Source organism: Hylobates moloch, unplaced genomic scaffold (assembly GCF_009828535.3).
Source record: "Hylobates moloch isolate HMO894 unplaced genomic scaffold, HMol_V3 SCAFFOLD_11, whole genome shotgun sequence".
Taxonomy (NCBI): domain Eukaryota; kingdom Metazoa; phylum Chordata; class Mammalia; order Primates; family Hylobatidae; genus Hylobates; species Hylobates moloch.
Genome location: NW_026652286.1, coordinates 65,974,115 through 65,994,022, shown reverse-complemented (window position 1 = coordinate 65,994,022; position 19,908 = coordinate 65,974,115). Strand labels below are relative to the sequence as shown.

General features: G+C 33.3%; 1 protein-coding gene across 5 annotated transcripts in view; it reads right to left on the bottom strand.

Annotated features, from left to right (window-relative positions):
• Positions 1 to 19,908, bottom strand: part of DEUP1 (deuterosome assembly protein 1) — a 94,294-nt gene that overhangs the window by 13,826 nt on the left and 60,560 nt on the right. For all 5 annotated transcript variants that reach the window (XM_058446682.1, XM_032168106.2, XM_058446684.1 and 2 more), the window contains 3 exons: positions 17,772 to 17,969; positions 16,100 to 16,186; positions 3,782 to 3,978 (listed from right to left, as the gene is read on the bottom strand). In XM_058446682.1, the coding sequence (XP_058302665.1) occupies positions 3,782 to 3,978; positions 16,100 to 16,186; positions 17,772 to 17,969 (482 nt within the window). The remainder of the gene's footprint in view (positions 1 to 3,781; positions 3,979 to 16,099; positions 16,187 to 17,771; positions 17,970 to 19,908) is intronic.

Below are 19,908 nucleotides of genomic sequence, written 5' to 3'. Positions count from 1 at the left end.
CTTTGTCGGACATGTACATCCAGTCCTGTCCCTCCATTAATATTCCCCTTGGCCATAGGATAATGTCCTTAGCATGGAGCAAGATTCCTTCTTTACCTTTTTCCAGCCTCATCTTCCAACACTCCACTAAACTCCCTATTCCATGAACTGCTCATTGTTTCCTGTACTAGAACTGTCAACCTATGTTTTGCTCCTTATTGAGGAAAACCACAGTACAAACATTCTCAGACTTAGGCTTCTAGATGTCTATTCATTCCTTGACAAGAGATCTTGTGAGTGGTTATTACAAACCTACTGACTGTGGTTTTTTAGTATTAGAAACTCTTAATTTATTAGCTAAATTCGAAGCCATTTTAATGATTAATGTTTGACTGCTAAAATCTGTCTAGTACATGATACAACTTTTAAAACCATAAATTCATTTTTAAGTATGTGTCTTATATAGAGATAAAACTCCATTTATTACAAAATTGATTTGTCATTAAAATTAGTTACATATTAATAGCTCTAGATACCACTACTCCAAATTAGCTTGTAAATTATCCTGAAACTTCAAAACTCTAACTTTTAAAAACAATATTTAAAACATCCACACCAAATTCAATCACCTCTCACTCATATTTTTTAAGAAAGTGCTAAGTAGCTGTCTTATTGGAAAGCAAATGCTTTTGAATATCCTAAAATTCTTCACATTTTAAGTGAATGAGCATTAAAAATGTATCACTTTGAACAGGAGTGAAAAACCACAAAACCGAGTTGCTTCAGAGTGAATAAAAGGTTAAGAATGTATTATACAAATCTTCCTCAGTTAAAAGTAAGAATTGCCTTAAAATTAGACTATGGATCTTAACATTTTGTGGAACATTTTCTTCATATACTTTTATCTAAAAGCTTTTTCCTTCCTCAAACACTTTAACAAGACTTTACTGCATTAGCCATTGATATGTAAAGATACTTTGTATGTTTTTGATTAATTTATGCCTAACAAATACACATATATAGTTTTTTACTATTTCACTTCACTGAGCTGTGTTGTGAGGGAAAAAAAGATGATTTCATTTTTCAGTTGCTAACATTAACAGAGAGATATCTGCTTTGCAGCTCTTCACTGGTGAGTTCACAGTGTCCTTGCATCTCAACAACTCTTCCCCATAGTAGGTTTTACATGGTAATAATTTATTCAGAACATTTGAAATACTGTTTCTTTTAAAAAACAGGTCACTGGAGAACACTGAAATCAGACAAGGCATTAAAACAAATTTAATGAAACTTTCAACAAATCAAACTGGCAGGACACAAGGCTTTGCAGCAGGAATAGCAGCCTAAACTGCTTATTAAGATAATCTCCTGCTGAGCATTTTACCTCTTATGTTGCTTTTTGTGTCCCCTACTGTCTTGTTTTTGTTAGATACTTTTAACACATTCTGTACTGGCTGACAAAGAGAAAAAAGGGGGCAACCCAAACAATAAAAATACTTTCTAAAAATAATAAAAGGCAGAATAACTGTCTTTTTGTTTAAATAACAACACCTGGTATCTCCATCTAAAGCTTTCAAAGTTATTCCCAACTAGCACGAATAGGAAATAGTGTTCTGTACCCAATGGGTGCTCAATACAGATCAGTGACTAACATACGCAGATGACCCTTTATAGTGTCTTCACGGGCTTGCTTTTCTCTCGCAATGAGGCAACTATATACAGTACATGGGAGTCGTAATTTGACCAATGGAGAATGAATCCATAAGTACTCTGTAAAGCTTATTTATTCCATATTAGAACATATATTCTTACACCAAAATCAAGATTACACTCCTTTGGACAGATCTTCACATGGACACATTCACCAGAGAACTGGTCCATGGCCGTGCCCAGTGACCTCTTTCATCCTTCCTACACTGCTTTTATCCTGCTGCTGCTGCCACTACCAACACCCCACCACAGCACCCCACCATGATGCTTTTTAGGGGTGGCAGTCAGTCCTCCTTCATTTGCTTCTTTACCTGAAAAGAGGTTATTAATTTGGTACTTTTGAATGGTTACTGTTTCCTGCATGGGGCTACAATATATCCTTCTAATATACACATAGCTGAGGTGCTGAAAGTAGGAGGGGGCTGTACTATACCCATAAGAATGTTGAACATCTGTTTTATGTTGAACATTTTTTTTAATATATCCCATGGACTTATGGATTTATCTACCTGTAGAGCTGAGTATGCTTACTTAAAAAGATGAGTCTGGCACCACCTCTCCCCCACAGAACTATCTTTGAGGCTATGTCAGATTCAGCCATCTGTCTATTTGCCCAAATATACTTTTTATGTACTGTAAGTTGTGGGAGAAATATTAATATTATTATAAATACTAACAATTTTGTTAGTAATAATTGTTAACATTTATGGAAGTATAAGTTGTATACGGTTTTTCTCCTATAATCCTCATGAAAATCTTACAATTATTAACCTTGTTTGTCAGATAGAAAATCGAGGGTGACAAAGGTTAAGAAAATTTTCCAGGGCTGTAAATATTAATTCTGTTATATAACAACAAAATATACGGTTTTTCATGCTAACTATTATGAGCTTATGAGCAAATGTTGCAATGAAGTTGGGTCTGGACCTACTAATCCACCATTTCTTGGCACTATGAAATGAAATAATAAATTGATATCGAATATGTCTGGGGAGTGCTGCATACCATATCCCTTGTTGGACACTCACAGTGTAAGTTAACATATTAATGGCTCTGAGAAATATTGTATAAAAGAAACTTGTTTATTTTGTTCAGCATTTTCCAAGTTTGGGAAAACAGTAAAAGGCTTTCAGAGACTGTTATGACTCCATAAATCTTGTATTAAAATTGAATAAATTAGCCTATTTTTATGCTTGATAGATTTTAATTTTGAATAAGACGTTTTACAGAGTATGGGAATAATGTGGACAGCAGATAATGATTTTCCATACACTTCTCTTCATTTGGAGAAAACCTCTTATACATCCATAGATTCCTTCTCTACAAAATGACCAATAATTTGTTGCCACTGCTAGAATGTCAATAGAAAGTGTATCTATTGACTGGGTGCGGTGGCTCACGCCTGTAATCCCAGCACTTTGGGAGGCTGAGGTGGGTGGATCACTTGTGGTCAGGAGTTCGAGACCAGCCTGGCCAACATAGTGAAACATTGTCTCTACTAAAAATACGAAAATTATCCGGGTGTAGTGGTGGGGGCCTGTAGTCCCAGTTACTTGGGAGGCTGAGGCATGAGAATCACTTGAACCTGGGAGGCAGAGGTTGGAGTGAGCCGAGATCACACCACTGCACTCCAGCCTGGGCGACAGAGCGAGACTCCATCTCAAAACAAACAAACAAACCCCAAAAAACAAAACAACAAAAAAAGAAAGTGTATCTATTATTGAAGGTAGGTGAGAAGTGACATGTTCCTATATTTTCTATTTTGTTTGAACAATATACTTATTAAAATCTAGTTTTCTCTGTTCCCATGACATCAAAAGTAAAATTACTTATCTGTATGTTTTGTATACCACCTCAGTTTCCAAAAAGATCTGAGATGACTAACAAACTAAAATTCACTGTAACACTCCACGCATTTCAAATCGACACAATTTCTTATAAAGCAATGTATCTAGCCTACTGCATTATCATTATAAAATAAATTTTAAACCACAGAAGGGAAAGTGTATAAAGTTATAATTTGAATTCTTTAAAAATAAATTTTAATTACATGTTTTTAAACTTATGCCCTTATATAATGGAGCCAGCATACCTCTCTTCATTTTTTTCCACTTTTATTTGGCTTTGATAGGCATATCTTCCTGTTTCTTCATAGGTGTTTTGATTAGTCCGGGTTGATTTTCCATTGACATGAAGTTTTGCAAGATCATTTCGGAGCCTTTCATTCTCATATTGCAGTTTATTAATAGATGTATGCCTTGAATGTTCCCTGTTAGTGAAGTCCATACTCTAGAGAATAAAATAAACTATCATTGAATAAACTGCCCCTTATAAGTAATGCATATTTTCTGTGTGTTTGGAGACGTGTGCTGGAAAGGCCCTTTCCTTTGACTGAGTGATGTGGCTGTACTCTTGCTCACTTTCTAAAAGCTCCTTTCCACCCCCTCACCTCCTCACAACAAGCAGATACCCAGGGGTAGCTGTTGCGGAACACATTTGCAATGATGTATGTATTGTATCATCCCCACTGTTGGATGGTGCAATACATACAATATTGCTCATGCTCCAAAACAGAAAAGGTTTACTCTATGCATTATTGTTCTCTGTATCTATTTAGGTTGCTGCAAAAGTAATTGCGGTTTTTGCCCTTACTTTCAATGGCGAAACTGCAATTACTTTTGCACCAACCTAACAGAACAAATTAGCCAGATTTCAAGTTTTTTTGTGTTCATAGTATATACCTTCTAGTGTTGATTAATAATGGAACTAGAAATAACGTGCATTTAAATTTTAAAAGAATTTTTTTCTGATTAAAATAAGATGGGCATGTATTAATATATGGGCACATAAAATCATATATATGTCATTATAGAAAATATAAGGTATTAAGAACAAAATAAATATTGCATACTACCAACACTCAGTGATAACTGCTATTAACATTTATATCTTTCTAGTCTTTTTCCTACCAATAGAAAATACAATATCAACATAAAATATCAATATAATTATAATGTATGGCTACTTAGAAAATTATAATTAATATACAATCGTGTTGTTTAATTATGGGGATACATTCTGACAAATGTGACATCAGCTGATTTCATCATGTGATCATACAGTGTGCCTACACAAACCTAGATGGTATAGCCTACTACACACCTAGGCTGTAAGGTAAAGCCTATTGTTTCTAGGCTACAAACCTGTGTAAGTATTTGTGTATCTGAACATACCTAAACATAGAAATATTATAATCTTTTGGGACCACTGTCCTAATATGCAGTCCATTGTTGACTAAAACATTGCTATGCAGCACAAGACTGTATAAATATCAATAGGAAATATAGTCAGTATAAAATATAACATATGCAGACTTACAACATTGTAACTATAGTTACAAAACTGTAATGTATAAAATGCAGTGAAGTTTTGGAAACTATTTTCCCTTTAACATTGTATATTCGTAAAAAATAAGATTTTTAATGACTGCATCGGTAGAGGTACAAATAAATTTATTTAGCCATTCTTCTATTGTTGAATTTAGTTTTGTTTTTTTTTTTCAAAATAATTAACACTGTGTTGATTTCCTTATATACAAATCTTGGTCTATATTTCTTTAGCTAGAGTCCAAGGAGTGGGACCACTGGGTTAAATTGTGTGAATGTTGTTGAAGACCTTGATTAAAAAATGTCCAGCCCCCTCCCCTATAAATCTTATAAATTTCAATCTCATAAATTCCCACCACTAATGTATTAAGGAGTCTGTCTTACTACACTCGCAACCATTCAATATTACCATTTCGTTAAATGTGCCAACTTCATAGATAAAAATAGTAACTTTTATTTAGCTATTAGTGAAGTAGAATATATATGTTTCCTGGCAAATTTTACTCTATCTTTTGTCAATTGTCTGTTTGTGTCCTTAGCTTATTTTTTCATTAGGGTGTCTGTGCTATTTGTGTCCTTAGCTTATTTTCTCATTAGGATGTCTGTGTTTTTCTGACTAATTTGAAGGAACCTTTTTTACATTAGGTGTACTAATCCTAAGTTACTGTTTCTTAAGTTAGTTGAAAATATGTTTGCCATGTGATTTTAAGTTTTAATTTTAGTGTGTGATATATTTTATACAGAAAGCTTTTAAAAATTTTTATTTAATGAAATCTGTCAGTCTTTTTCCCCTGTGACTTCTTCTTTGCTTTTATATTTTTTCTTTTCATCCTAAAAGCTAATAAATATTCACTTATATTTTCTATTTGTTTTATAATTTCATTATTTTATATTTAATTATTTAGTTATTTGGTATTAATTTTGTACAAAATGAGAAAAGACTTAAAATTAATAATTACTGTAATTGTTCTAGTCACATATTGATGAAAACATCTATTCTCCACTGTTGGATGATTCAGCAAATTATATACTAAATTAATATAGACTGCGGTCTGATTCCAGATCATTCCATCTTACTGATCTTACAGTTGAGATTGTGCCAGTTCTACATAATTCTGAGTAATGTATCTTCCTTATGAATTTTCACTACCTGGTAGGAGACACTCAATTTTAGTGTGTCCTCAGAATAGAATATGAAGCATGTCTAAATTACAGAATGAGAGGTTTAGAGTAAGAATAAAGATTGCTGAGGTCATTTCAATTAAACATAAGTTTCCTAGGGAGTATCTAAACTTGTCACAAAATTTTAAAAAATAGGATATATTCTCACAATAAAAACTCATGAAAAATGCTCTAAATGATTTTACACAGTTCTTTCTACTCCTCAGATTCGAATATGCATGAGTTGTGTAGCTGCTGTTTAAACAATAGTTCTATGTTTTCAAAAGGGTAATATTTTAGCATACAAAAATAACCTGAGTAAAACATCTTTTTCGAAGCTCCAAATATCTATGGTTCAAAGTCTATAAAACAATAAATCATTACAGCTTAGAATTAAGTTCCTAAGCTTAAAGCTTTGAGTGCCTTTCATAAAGCATCCCATAAAATCATCCTAAGTTTTGTAAAATTTTTAACTACTTGCACATTGAAAATTATTTACATACTATCATATTAGTATCAACAGTAATAAATAAGTGCAGAAATACATACATATTAGGTATTAAAATGTTTACATATTTCATTTTTTGCTTCAAAGGCCAAATCTGCTTACTACATTTTCTGCTTACTACCTATTATGGAGGTTTAGTAAATATGTAGCAAAGTCTCATTTTTGAATGGAAGAAAATGCTTCAGGAGGGCAAACTTTTCCACAAATCAATACAGGGAAGCTTATATGCTTCTAAAGCTACTGACCAAGGTGCTCTTTGAAAAAGGAAGGCCATTGAAGGTGTTTCTCTGCTTATTAAGCTCTGCCTTTAGGATTTCTCAACATTTATTCTTTTTGAGAGGCATAAATGCAGATAAAAGAGCAATCTGTAGTCTCTTGTTTAGAAGAGGAAGGAGTGCTTATTCTAAAATTAGAGTAGATTTATGATAAAAATAAAGGAGGCAGGGCCTTATAAATTTTTTCCCTCCATAAGGAAAAATAATCATACGGGCAGACCTGGTTGTAAAGGGATGAGAATAAGACTCAAAATTTGACTCTTAATAAGATATCTACCAGTCAAAGTATAGAATTCTTGATGGTTGGCTGCTCAGTTAAAATTTTGTTTAAGCTTTTCCTATAAAATTAGATTTAATCTGTGATTATTTTTGATCCAATGTTGGTTTAAAGTAATTAAGAATGATAATAATGACTTTTAAAACCCTGCAATTTCCTAAATGTACCATAATTAAATAAGTGTTGTGAGCATGAACTAAAAGAATTACACAGGTAATGTATTTGCATGTTTTACATTTAAGAGTGCATTTTCCTTTACAAAACCCTTTTCTGGGACCCTCCCATTTAATGTTCTTCTTAAATGCATTTCTAATGATTTCAGGAATATATCCACCCCCACCTCTTGTGTTTCTGATGGATTCTTTTTACGCATTTACTCAACTTTTGTTTCTTTCAAAATTTTAGAGTTTGATAGTTTTAATCCATTTCTTTATTCTTGAAATGGCAAAACCTCCTGGTGCTCATTTACTTCAACAGATTAGGATGAGGCTGGCTTAATTACTGAAGTGTCTAAATAATATTTTGCATGTATGGTTTTTCTTTTTACTTATGTATATTTAACAGTAACAATTAGGCTAAAAAAGCATTTTGACAGAAAGACTGGCTTTAATGATGTTTTGTAGTTGGTATGTTAATTTTCAGTACGTAAATGGATGTTTTAATCATTGTAAGGGTGCTAATTTTTTATGTTACTATTTTATTTAGAAAACTTTACAGATAGTGAAAAGCAAATTAGTCCTCTTAAAAATTACCACAGATTCTGAGTTCTAATTAAATCTGACTTTATTACAACTTTCTTAAATAAAAGAATTAATAATACAATTGTAGGACTAAGTAAATATGGCATTAAAAAACCTACGATGATAAGCTTGATTATTTGTTAGCTGCCCAAGAGCAGAATAAGAGAAAACCCTTCACTTTTCTCCACTATTCTACGTTCCTCACTGAGACCCAGGAAACCTTAGATACCAGGTAGTTAGTCCCATCAGTACATTCCCCAAATGGGAGCTGCATAACCCCATGCATTCCTAGAAATGGGTGGCTGCCTGTGGCAAACTTTCATTCTCTAAGTGGAAATGAGCAGGGAGCTTCATAGGTAGTCAAGCAGAAAGATCCTCAAAGCTATAATTGGTTAGAAATAACCAACCTGAAGATCAGTAATTTCCTTGTAGAAAGGAAAAAGTTATTATTTTAATATTTTCCAAATAGCACATATTTTAGAAGACAAAAATAATGATGTAAATATCTTGTTTCTGTTGCCTGACATAAAATTTCAGCACCAATTATTTAATTTTATATTTATGCATTCCAATTATTTCAGAAAGAATTAACTAATTATGGATTTTTTCCTAATTATGAAATTTTAATATATAATAGATATAAGTTTTCTTCAAGAAATTTTCTTCATTAAGAAAGGATAACCAAATAAAACAGCAGAAAGAGAAAATTAACTGATGAAACTAAAAATAATAAAACTAAGAAAAATGTATGAAAAGAATAATAAATCCAAATATTTTTAAATACTAATAAAATAAATCACTTGTGAGTCAGAGTTAAAACAAAAAATAGAGAGCATGCTAAACTACACAAGCTTAGGAATAAGAAAGGAATTATAAACAGAATATAGAAGAGATAAAAAGAACTGTAGGACATTACTACCTTTGGTAATAATAAAACAAGTTGAAATTGATTTCCTAGAAAAATACAAATTACCAAAATAGCCTACGAAGTACTACTAAGAAGTAGTAGTGAAACTTGGATATACCAAGTACTCTAAAAGAGAGTGGAAAAATCATTGAAGATTTACCAGGTCCAGTTTCACAGCTAAATTCTTTCTAACCTTTAAAGAACTGATACTTCCAATATTACTTAAACTATTCTAAAGAATTCATAAAGTTCTCAATTTATATTATAAATACGGTATAACCTTAAAACAAGTAGAAAAAGAACCATATACAAATCTCATATATACACACAGATTTTAAATTCTTCTTTTATTGATCCACAATAGATGTATTTTCAGAGTACATAGGATAAATTAGCACATTTAAATAATTTGTAGAGATCAAATCAGTATACTTGAGATATCATCACCTTAAATATTTGTCTTTTCTTTATGCTAGAAACAAAATTATTCTCTTTTGGCTATTTTGAAATGTATAATAGATCATACATATATCTACACATATATATTACCTAGCGTTGAACAATAGGTAATATTTCCAAACAGTATACTTGTACCTGTTAACCAACTTCTCTTCATTCTCCCTTCCTCCCTATCCTTCTTAGCCTCTGGTAACCACCAATTTACTTTCTATCTTCATGAGATCCACGTTTTCAGCTCCCACATAGGAGTGAGAACATGCAATATTTGTCTTTCTGTGCTTTGCTTATTTCACTTAACATAATGACCTCTAGCAGTTTCATCCATTTGCTACAAATGACAGGATTTTATTTATTTTTTCTGGCTGAATAATATTCCATTGTGTATGTATACCACATTTCTTTATCCATTCATCCACTGATAAGCACTTAGGCTGATTCTACATTTTGACTATTGAAAATAATGCTGCAATAAACACAGGAGTGCAAGTATCTCTTTGATATATTGATTCCTTTCTTTTGAATATATACCCAATAGTGGAATTGCCGGACTATATCATAGTTTTAGTTTTAGTTTTTTGAGGAAACTTTATACTGTTCTCCATAGGTGCTATACTAATTTACATTCCCACCAACAGTGTATGAGGGTTCCCCTTCGTCGAAATCCTTGCCAGCATCCATTATTACCTGTCTTTTTAAATAAAAGTCATTTTAACTGGAATGTGATGATGTCTGATTGTGGTTTTGATTTGTGTTTCTCTGATGATTAGTGATGCTGAATTTTTTTTTCATATACCTGTTGGCCATTTGTATGTCTTCTTTTGAGAAATGTCTATTCAGATCTTTTGGCCATTATTCAATCAAATTATTTGTTTTATTACTATTGAGTTTTTTTGAGCTCTTTATATATTTTGGCTATTAATTCCTTGTCATATGGATAGTTTGCAAATATTTTCTTGCATTCTGTGGGTCATCTTTTCACTTTGTTGATTCTTTTCTTTGCTGTGCAGAAGCTTTTCAGCTTGATATTATCCCACTTACCTATTTTTCCTTTGATTGCCTGTATTTTTGAGATCTTACACAAACAAATCTTTGCTCATACTAAAGTCATGGAGTATTTCCCTAATGTTTTCTTTTAGTAGTTTCATAGTTTCATGTCTTAGATTTAAGTCTTTAATCAATTTTTATTTGATTTTTGTTTGGTGAGAGATAGGAGTCTAGTTTTATTCTTCTGCATGTAATCACCAGTTTTCCCAGCACCATTTACTGAAGAGGCTGTCCTTTCCCTATTGTATATTCTTGAAAATACATTATTGTCAATATATCTAATTTTAGTCATTCTAGTGGGTGTGAAGTGGTATCTCATTGTGGTTATTGAAGATTAATTGGCTCTAAATGCATTGGTTTATATCTGTGTTCTCTATTCTGTTCTATTGTTCTATGTGTCTGTTTTTATGCCAGTACCATGTTGATTTGGTTACTATAGCTTTGTAGTATATTTTGAAGTCAGGTAGTATACTGTCTCCATCTTTGTTCTTTCTACTTAGGATTGCTTTGGCTATTCAGGGTCTTTTGTGTTTGCATATAAATTTTAGAATAGTTTTTTTTCTATTTCTTTGAAGAATGTCATTGGCATCTTGATAGGGATCACACTGAATCTGTAAATTGCCGTGAGTAGTATTGTCATTTTAATAATATTAACTCTTCCAATACATGAGAATGCAATATCTTTCCATTTTTTTATCCTCTTCAATTTCTTTCATCAGAGATATATAGTTTTCCTTGTATATATCTTTCACTTCTTTGGTTAAATTGATTCTTAGGTATTTCATATTCTCTGTAGTTATTGTAAATGAGATTGCTTTCTTGATTTCTTTTTCAGATTATTCACTATTGACATATAAAAATGCTACTTGTTTTGGTATGTTTTTATATTCTGAAACTTTACTGAATTTGTTTATCAGTTCTAACAGTTTTTTGATGGAGTCTTTAGGGTTTTCTAAGCATAAGATCATATCGTCTGTGAACAGGGCTCATTTGACTTCTTCCTTTCCAATCTGGATGCCCTTTTTTGTCTTTCTCTTGCCTAATTGCTCTGGCCAGGACTTCGAGTATTATGTTGAATAAAAGTGGTGAAAGTGGACATCCTTATTTTGTTCCAGATATTGGAGGAAAGGCTTTCAATTCTTCCCCATTTAGTATGATGTTAGCTGTAAGTTTGTCATATATGGCCTTTATTTGCATATTTGTTTTTGGTATTCTGTGGGGGGAATGAAGCCAGCTTGCTTTTATGCCACCATTTTGAAACTGGAAGTCTGCACATCTTCATTTCTAAATAAAATATTACCACACAGAATCTGAGAGTATGTAAAAATTCCTAAAATATAGCTATTATAAGTTTAGTTGTGCCACTCCCAAAAAGATATGTTGAAATCCTAACTCTCAGTACCTCAGAATGTGACCTTATTTGAAAATAGGGTCTTTATAGCGTAAAAATGAGGTCACTAGGGTGGGCCCCAATCCAATAGGACTAACATCCTATAAAATGGAAAAATTTGGGCACAGAAACAGACACACAAGGAGAGATGATTATGGGAAGAAGCACAGGAAGAAGATGCCCGTGTGAAGACAGAGGTACAAGGAGAAATCCATACGAAGACAGAGGATTGGGCTGATGTATCTACAAGTCAAGGAATGCCAACGATTGTTGGCAAACCACCAGAATTCAGGAAGAGGCAATGAAACATTCTCTTCTACAGGTTTCAGAGGGAGCATAGCCCTGCTGACACCTTGAATTTGGACTTCAAGCCTCTAGAACTGTAAGACAATACATTTCTGTTGTTTCAAGCCAGCCAGCTCTTGGTACTTTGTTACAGCAGCCCTATCAAACTAAGACAATGACTAGAAAGGTTTATTCCAAAAACTCCAAGGTGGATCAATATTGGGGAATCTGTTAACCATAGTCTATTACACATCAATAAATTAAAAAACAAAACCCACATAATGTCATATTTCCTAAAAAGGCATTTGATAAAACCAGCAGCAATTCTTAATAACAACTCTAAGTAAAATAGAAAAAGATATAACTAAGACCATAAATTAAGAACAAATATACGAAACAGGAAAACTCTAAAAACACATCACTTAAAATAAAAAACTAGAAAACTTTCCATCAAGCACTATAATTATTTAACATTTTCTTGGAGTTTTTAGCAAATAGTATATGATCAAAAAGAAAAAAACCTACTATGAGCAGTGGAAAAGAGATAAGACTATCTATTTTTGTTGATATGATTTTGTATCTCAGAAAAGTCTAAGAAACCTCTAGTAAAAAGCCTACTTAAATTAATAAGATAATTTGTATTTTTTCTATATTAAAAATAAGTTCCAAGATATTGAAAAAGGAAAATATTTTATTTGTAACAGTACTAAAAATTGCAAAACACTTGGGAATAAATTTTGTTATTTATTTTATTTTTTATTTTTTTATTTTAACAGCAAACTCATCCTTAAAAAACACCTAGGAATACCTTTTAAAAGAAAAGGACATAACCTATACAAAGAAAATGGTAAGATCTTTTTGAAAAACATAAAATACGAAGAAATGGAAAGCCATTCTTGGATGGAAAAATTTACTGTAATGAAAATGCCAAATCAAAGTTAATCTATAAACTTACTTCAATTCCAAATACAATCCAACAGGAAATTACCAGGAGAAACTAAATAAATTGAGCTTAATGTTTACATAAAAATTTAAATTTGGTTTCCATTTTATATCCTATGCAAATAAATGGATTAAAGACTTGGATGAAAGACAAAATAATCTTTGAAAAAAAACTGAAGCTATATATATTTAGAAGGCAGAACCCTGTTAGTCAAGGAAGGAAACTCAGAAGCTATAAACGAAGAGATTAAGTAGAAGTTTAAAGCATTTTGCATGGCCAAAAAAAGTCATAAACAAAGTTACAGACAACAGAGTTGGAAAAGCATTGTTAAAAATTGACATGAGGGTGGACGCAGTGGCTCACACCTGTAATCCCAGCACTTTGGGAGGCCAAGGCTGGCGGATCACTTGAGGTCAGGAGTTCAAGACCAACCTGGCCAACATGGCTAAACCCCATCTCTACTAAAAATATATAAAAATTAGCTGGATATGGTGGCATGTGCCTGTAATCCCAGCTACTTGGGAGGCTGAGGCAGGAGAATTGCTTGAACCCAGGAGGCGGAGGCTGCAGTGAGCCAAGATCACGCTACTGCACTCCAGCCTGGGTGACAGAGTGAGACTCCATCTCAAAAAAAAAATTGACATGAAAAAGACAAATAAGCCAAAAGAAAAATGGGCAAAGGACATATCTAATTCACATTGGTACACATTGTCAATAAATATACAAAAATATGTCCACCTGGTAGTCAGGGAAATGCAAATTAAAGAGCTATTGAGAAATTATAACCATCAGAATGACAAAAATTAAAAAGACCAATAACACCTATTGCCTATAAGAATGAAATTTTAAAAGGTACTCATACAAAGATAGTAGACATATGTTTTAACAATAGCTATTAAAATTAAAACACACATATCCTTTGAATTAGCAATTTTACTGCTAGGAAGCTATTCCAAGGTGTAAGTATAAGGATTTTTCTTACAGCATTGTTCATTCAGGCAAAACTCTGGAAACAGAGTTGAATAAATTATCCCTGAAATAACTATAAAAATAGTTTAATAAATTTTGATACACACCATGGAATATTATCAAGCTATTATAAAAATAAAATAGGCTTAAATTAGTTACCTTGGAAAGATTCCAAGGGATACTGTTGAGTGAACAAAAACAAGACACAGAGAAGTATGTGTTATGATTCAACTTTAAAAAGATGATAAAATCCCCAAATAGGTACTATATGACTATATGTATATATATCTGAAAAAGTTTAAAATAATACATACCAAGTAGTTAACATATATCATCTAGAGGAGGGGGTATAATGCAGGTAGATGAGGGGAAGAAAGAGGGAGGAGTAAAGCAAGCAGCAACAACAAAATAACGCACTAAAATTGCCCTTATGTAAGTTATGATTAAATTTATAAAAAATTATGTATATCTTATATGAACATATATTTTTTCTAAGAAATTAGGGAAAATAAAAGGATGTTCATCTACTGATTTGTAGAGATGTTCATGGACTGTCAAAAGGCAGTTTTGGAATAATGTATATATTATACATTTATTTCTGTAGAAGAACATTCAACCCATCTCCTCCTTATGTGTGCATATGCAAGGAAAAAGTTACAGAATGCTACAACAAACACTAATTCGTTAGCACTGGATAGCTTTGGATTGGGATAGGGTTGTGGATCATTAGCTTCTTTATACATCTCTGTGTCTGCTATTTCTTAAAAACACAAAAAGGTGAACAAAATCAAACACCTAAAGGAGCCAGAATTAGGCAGGCTCAGTGGGGGCTGTGATGACCCAGAATATACACTTAAAAACGTTCAGATTGAAATGTAAAAAAAATACAAATACCATTTTGTGAGTGAAAAAAAGCACTCATGGAGGCAGGATCTGATTTAACTTTTTGCGTGTTCAGCATTTAGAAATAAAAATGTCATAGATGACACACAGTTTTTTTAATGTAACAAATAGGAAAATCACTTATGCCTTACTTTTTATCTATCTGTACTCCAATCACAGGATCCATTAACCATGCCCAAAGAAGAAGACAGAATGCTTCCAGAATGTTTCTACTCTTTTGATGCTAGAATATGGACCATTATGAGAACAAGTATATAATATCACAGAAATATAGTATCATAGCTTAAGGAGGGCCAATGGAGAATGTCTAATTCAACTCCCTCATTTTATAGCTAAGGAAACTGAGGCCTGATTAAGTAATTACCATATTCATTTCTTATCCTTTCCATTCCTCATATGGTAGAAAATTATTTTAGAATTTTCTCAGAGCAAATAAATGATAAACAAGTTAACAATGATATTTCATTCATTCCGTAAATAAAAATTCTCATATAAAGATCAATTTTCTATTGTTACATTAAACAATTGAAAGGAGATGCACAGAGCCTGTTTAAGTTCCTTTGTATAAACCTATAGAGCCATTGGTTAAAACCAGTAGTCCTTATCCTCAATAATTCATTTATTTCTCCCTCTTTTAAATCAACCAACACTCACTGAACACTTACTTTATGCCTGAAGATGTGAGGTACTGGTGAAACAAACACCAATAAGACATGGTTCTCTGCTTGCCATCCACTGGGAATGTGACAAGCAACAAAACAAGTCAGAACAAAATACGAACTAAATGTGGCATTCATTCTGACTGGGGGGGTGGTTCAGGGGTGGCTTCATTGAGGGGAAGATTGGCACTTGAATCAGGCCATGGAGGATGTAGGATTTCAAAGGCAACAGCAAGAACAAAAGCAAGGAAATAGCATGCTTGGCATATTTGAGGGAAATCATCAGAACTGAGCCCAATCCAACCAAAGAACAAGGGAGAAAACCAGACATTCCAATGTTCTAGCTTGAGGATAAAAGTAACCTCAACTGAAGCGCAACATAATTTACCACCCTACTCCTTCATGTCTAACACACAGCAAGTGCTCAATAAATGATGTCTGGGTTAATCGTGACCAATTCAGTAATCTCTTTGTTCAATTTATTGAATGATGTCAGCATATTACCATGTATTGTCCGGGGTCTAAATCTCCCATCATTCCTTTTAGATGTGTGTTTTCAGTTCTGACAACTTTATATTTCATATCTGAGACCTGAAATTAGCAGATAAAAGGCAAATGTAAAATTCATAATAAAAACTCATAATTCTATTAAAATTTTGTTTTGTGAATATAAATATTTTCTAAGTGTAATGAAGGGAAACACTTCTTCGGTATGATCAGTAACATTCAGGTATTCTTATTTAGTTCTCCTATCTTTGGCAGGCACCACTTTACGTCTTTTTCTGATCAATGCTAAACTACAAACATATACTTTCAATAATGATTCATTTACTTTTGTCCTCCAATCCCAAAATTCCATTTCTGGTTTCTATTTTCTATTGTATGCAAATTGTCACCAGAAAAAGCACATGTTAAAAACATGTTTGAGTAACTGTCCATTAAATTTATTCAACACCTGATTAATTTTTACAATAGGCAATACATAACTTTCATGTTTAATTTTGTTCTGATATTTCTGCCAAAATTCCATCTTTTTTAGTGACTACTTAATTTTGTCTCTCAATTTATTTTATCTTTCCCTGATTTATTCTACTTGACAGGACTTGGATATGGTATCTGTCCTTTTATTTCTCTAGGACTCATTTTTGTATAAAACACCTGCCTTAAAAAGATTTAATTTTGTAAATTACTAATTGTATGCTCATTGACAAAACCTAGAAAATGTACAAAAATATAAAGGTGAAAATAAAAATTATTCATAATCCAACTACCCAGATCACTGTTAACACCTGTAAAATATCCCTCCCTATACAGGTACAACCAAAGTGATTATCCCATCTGTGCTGTTTTCCTGTGTACTGCAACAATAAATCACGAGTTAAGGCTTACAACTGGGCAAAGGCTAAATCTTTTCTGTTTTCATAATTCACATGATTTTAGTCATGTTATTTGTGAAGTGACTCTCATATGCCTAGAAAATTATTAAATGATGCTCTCAAAACCTTTAGATTTGGGGTAAAAAAGCAGATAAACCCTGTGCTCTCAATAGTAGGCCATCCATTTGATCATGAGTAAGGGATGGTGGGAATTTAAAAAATAAATAGACAGGCAGGAAGGAAAGGAAGGATGTAGAAGTTACTTGCAGTATTTTAACAGAAAAATGTTACAATTGCTGTTTTTCCCCACGCACCATGCTGTGCATTGACTGCATATTCAGTAAATATGAACTAATTTTCATGTTTCAACATACATTTGTAAAAAGCCTGAAAGAAATACATGAAATGTGGGGGAGGGGTATGAAGTGTTGAAGAAGAGCTGGAATAGAGACTTTTTTTAAAAAGATAAAAATGTTAATAGAAGAGAAATACAGAAAAAAAACTCAGAAAGATTTGATTAGCGTGTACTGTGGGAGGTTATCAGAATATAGGTTACAAGAAAATGGAAAGATGAGATTTAATGAAATTGTCTTGCACTGTCATTTCCCTAGTCCTTTTTGTTGGTGACACTTTGTGTTATCTCTGAAAGGTTTTATGTAACACCACAAAGCATTTCTGTGAAGCTAGTCTCAGAAATAATACCAAGAAATGTAATGTTTTCATTAGTCAATAATGAAGGCTACTATTGGCACTGAGCAAGAATGTGCCCTAGACAAGTGCTATTCTGCCTACTTGCATACCTTTTGTTTTGCTAACATTTTTTCTTTTATTTCTAATTCCATTTTTAACTGTTTTTCCAGAAGGGCAGCTTTCTTCGTGACAGTTGCTATAGTGATCTCCTTCTGATGAAGCTCTTCTGTTAGGTCAGAGATTTCATTCCTCATTCTTTCCTGCTCAGAGTTATGGTACTCTTCCTCCTGTTGGAGCTGGCTTCTTATCTGCAGCAGATAGAGAATGGAAATATTATTGAATCCTTTTATGTATAGAATAGCTTAAAATTTTACTGGCCATGTTCAGTCCTCCTATTCTGAAACTTTGTCAGGGCCCACTTCACCCTCCTTTTCTGATCAATGCTAAATTAAAAACAGATACATATAATAATGACTCATTACCTTTTTTCCTTCCAATTCCAACATTTCATTTCTCACTTCTATTTTCTGTTGTATGCAAAGCATCACCTATGACTGATACTACTTTGATAACCACTTTGAGAGGAAGGTGAAGAAAGTATTAACAAGCATTTTCATGCAGAAAAAAATTGGCTTTAAAATGGTTACGTGATTTGCTCAAAGTCATAAAGCTAATAATCTGCAAAGCTAGGACTGGAATCTAGGACTCTTGGCTTTAAATTCAGTGCTTTTTTAAAACTAAAATAGGCTGTACTGTTTGTAACTAAACATTTGTTTCTCAGAATCACATTACAGTAAACTTCAAACAATGTCTTCATGAAAACTCATCACTTCCCTTAATTAAGCCTTCTATTTTCTGAATCTTGGCTAAGCTTCCATGTTAGAAACCTCTGGATTGTCTCTGACTCCTCTCCACCCTTGTCCTCCCAAACCTGGTCAGGCAATGAATTCTGTCCATTCTATTTCAACCTCTTTTAAGTCTTGCCTCTGTCTCCACTCCTACAACTACTTTCTTGGTCCAGCCTCTTAGCATCTTTCTAGAAACCACTTACTGTTTCTAATTCTTGAGACTTAAAGTACATAATCATCCATCTAAAAAAAATCATAGTCCATTGGGGAAACAGAAAAATAGACAATTACAACACAGTGTAGCAATTAGTGTCAGCAGTATGTAGTGGCAGTATGTTTAACCCAGCCTAGGGATGTCAGGATAGGATTCCCAGAGGAAGGGTCATCAGACCCAAAACTGAAGGATGAATGAATGCCAATTAGAAGATAGAGATGCTCTAGCCGGGCGTGGTGGCGTGTATAGGAAGCTGAGGTGGGAAGGATGCCCAGAACCTGGGATGCAGAGGTTGCAGTACAGTGGACTGAGATCACGCCACTGCACTCCAGCCTGGGCGACAGAGCAAGACCCTGTCTCAAAACCCTGTCTCAAAAATAAATAAATAAATAAATAAATAAATAAATAAAAAGGCATAGAAAAAAATAGAACATAGAGATGCTCTACAAAAAGTAAAAACATTAGCCGGATGTGGTGACATGTGCATTCAGTCTCAGTTACTCAGGTGGAAGGGGCACTGGGGTGGGAGGATCCCTTAAGCCTAGGAGGTCTAGGCTGCAGTAGGCCCTGATTGCGCCACTGTATTCCAGCCTGAATGACACAGCAGGATCCTGTCTCAAAAAAAAAAAAAAAGAAGAAGAAGGAGGAGGAGAAGAAGAAGGAGGAGGAGGAGGAGAAGGAGAAAGAAATAGAAGGAGGAGGAGGGCTCGGAGGAGGAGGAAGAGGAGGGAGGAGAAGGAGGAGGGCTCCCGGGCAAAGAGCTCAGTGAGTGAAAGCATGGCACACTCAGTGAACTAAAAGGAGTTTGGGGTAGCTAGGAGTTAGCTGCTCTGAGAAATGAGGCTGGAGAGTTAAGTAGAGGCTAGCCACAAAAGAAACATACGAATTTTCTCCAGGGCACTTTTTTAAAATGGATTTTTTTTTCATCTCACCTTTAAACATTTCAGTATATATCTTTAAAAGAACAAGGCTCTCTCTCTCTTTTTTTTAAATGTAGCCAGAATGTTATTACAATGTCTGTAAAAATTAAGAATTCCTTAATATCATCAAGTATCTAGGCAGTATTCAAATTCAAGCTTGTCTCAGAAATATAATAAATGTTAAGTTTAATTGAATTAGGATCTAAATATGATCCACTCATTGTGACTGGCTCATATATCTTTTTAAAGCCTCTCTTTTTGTGTT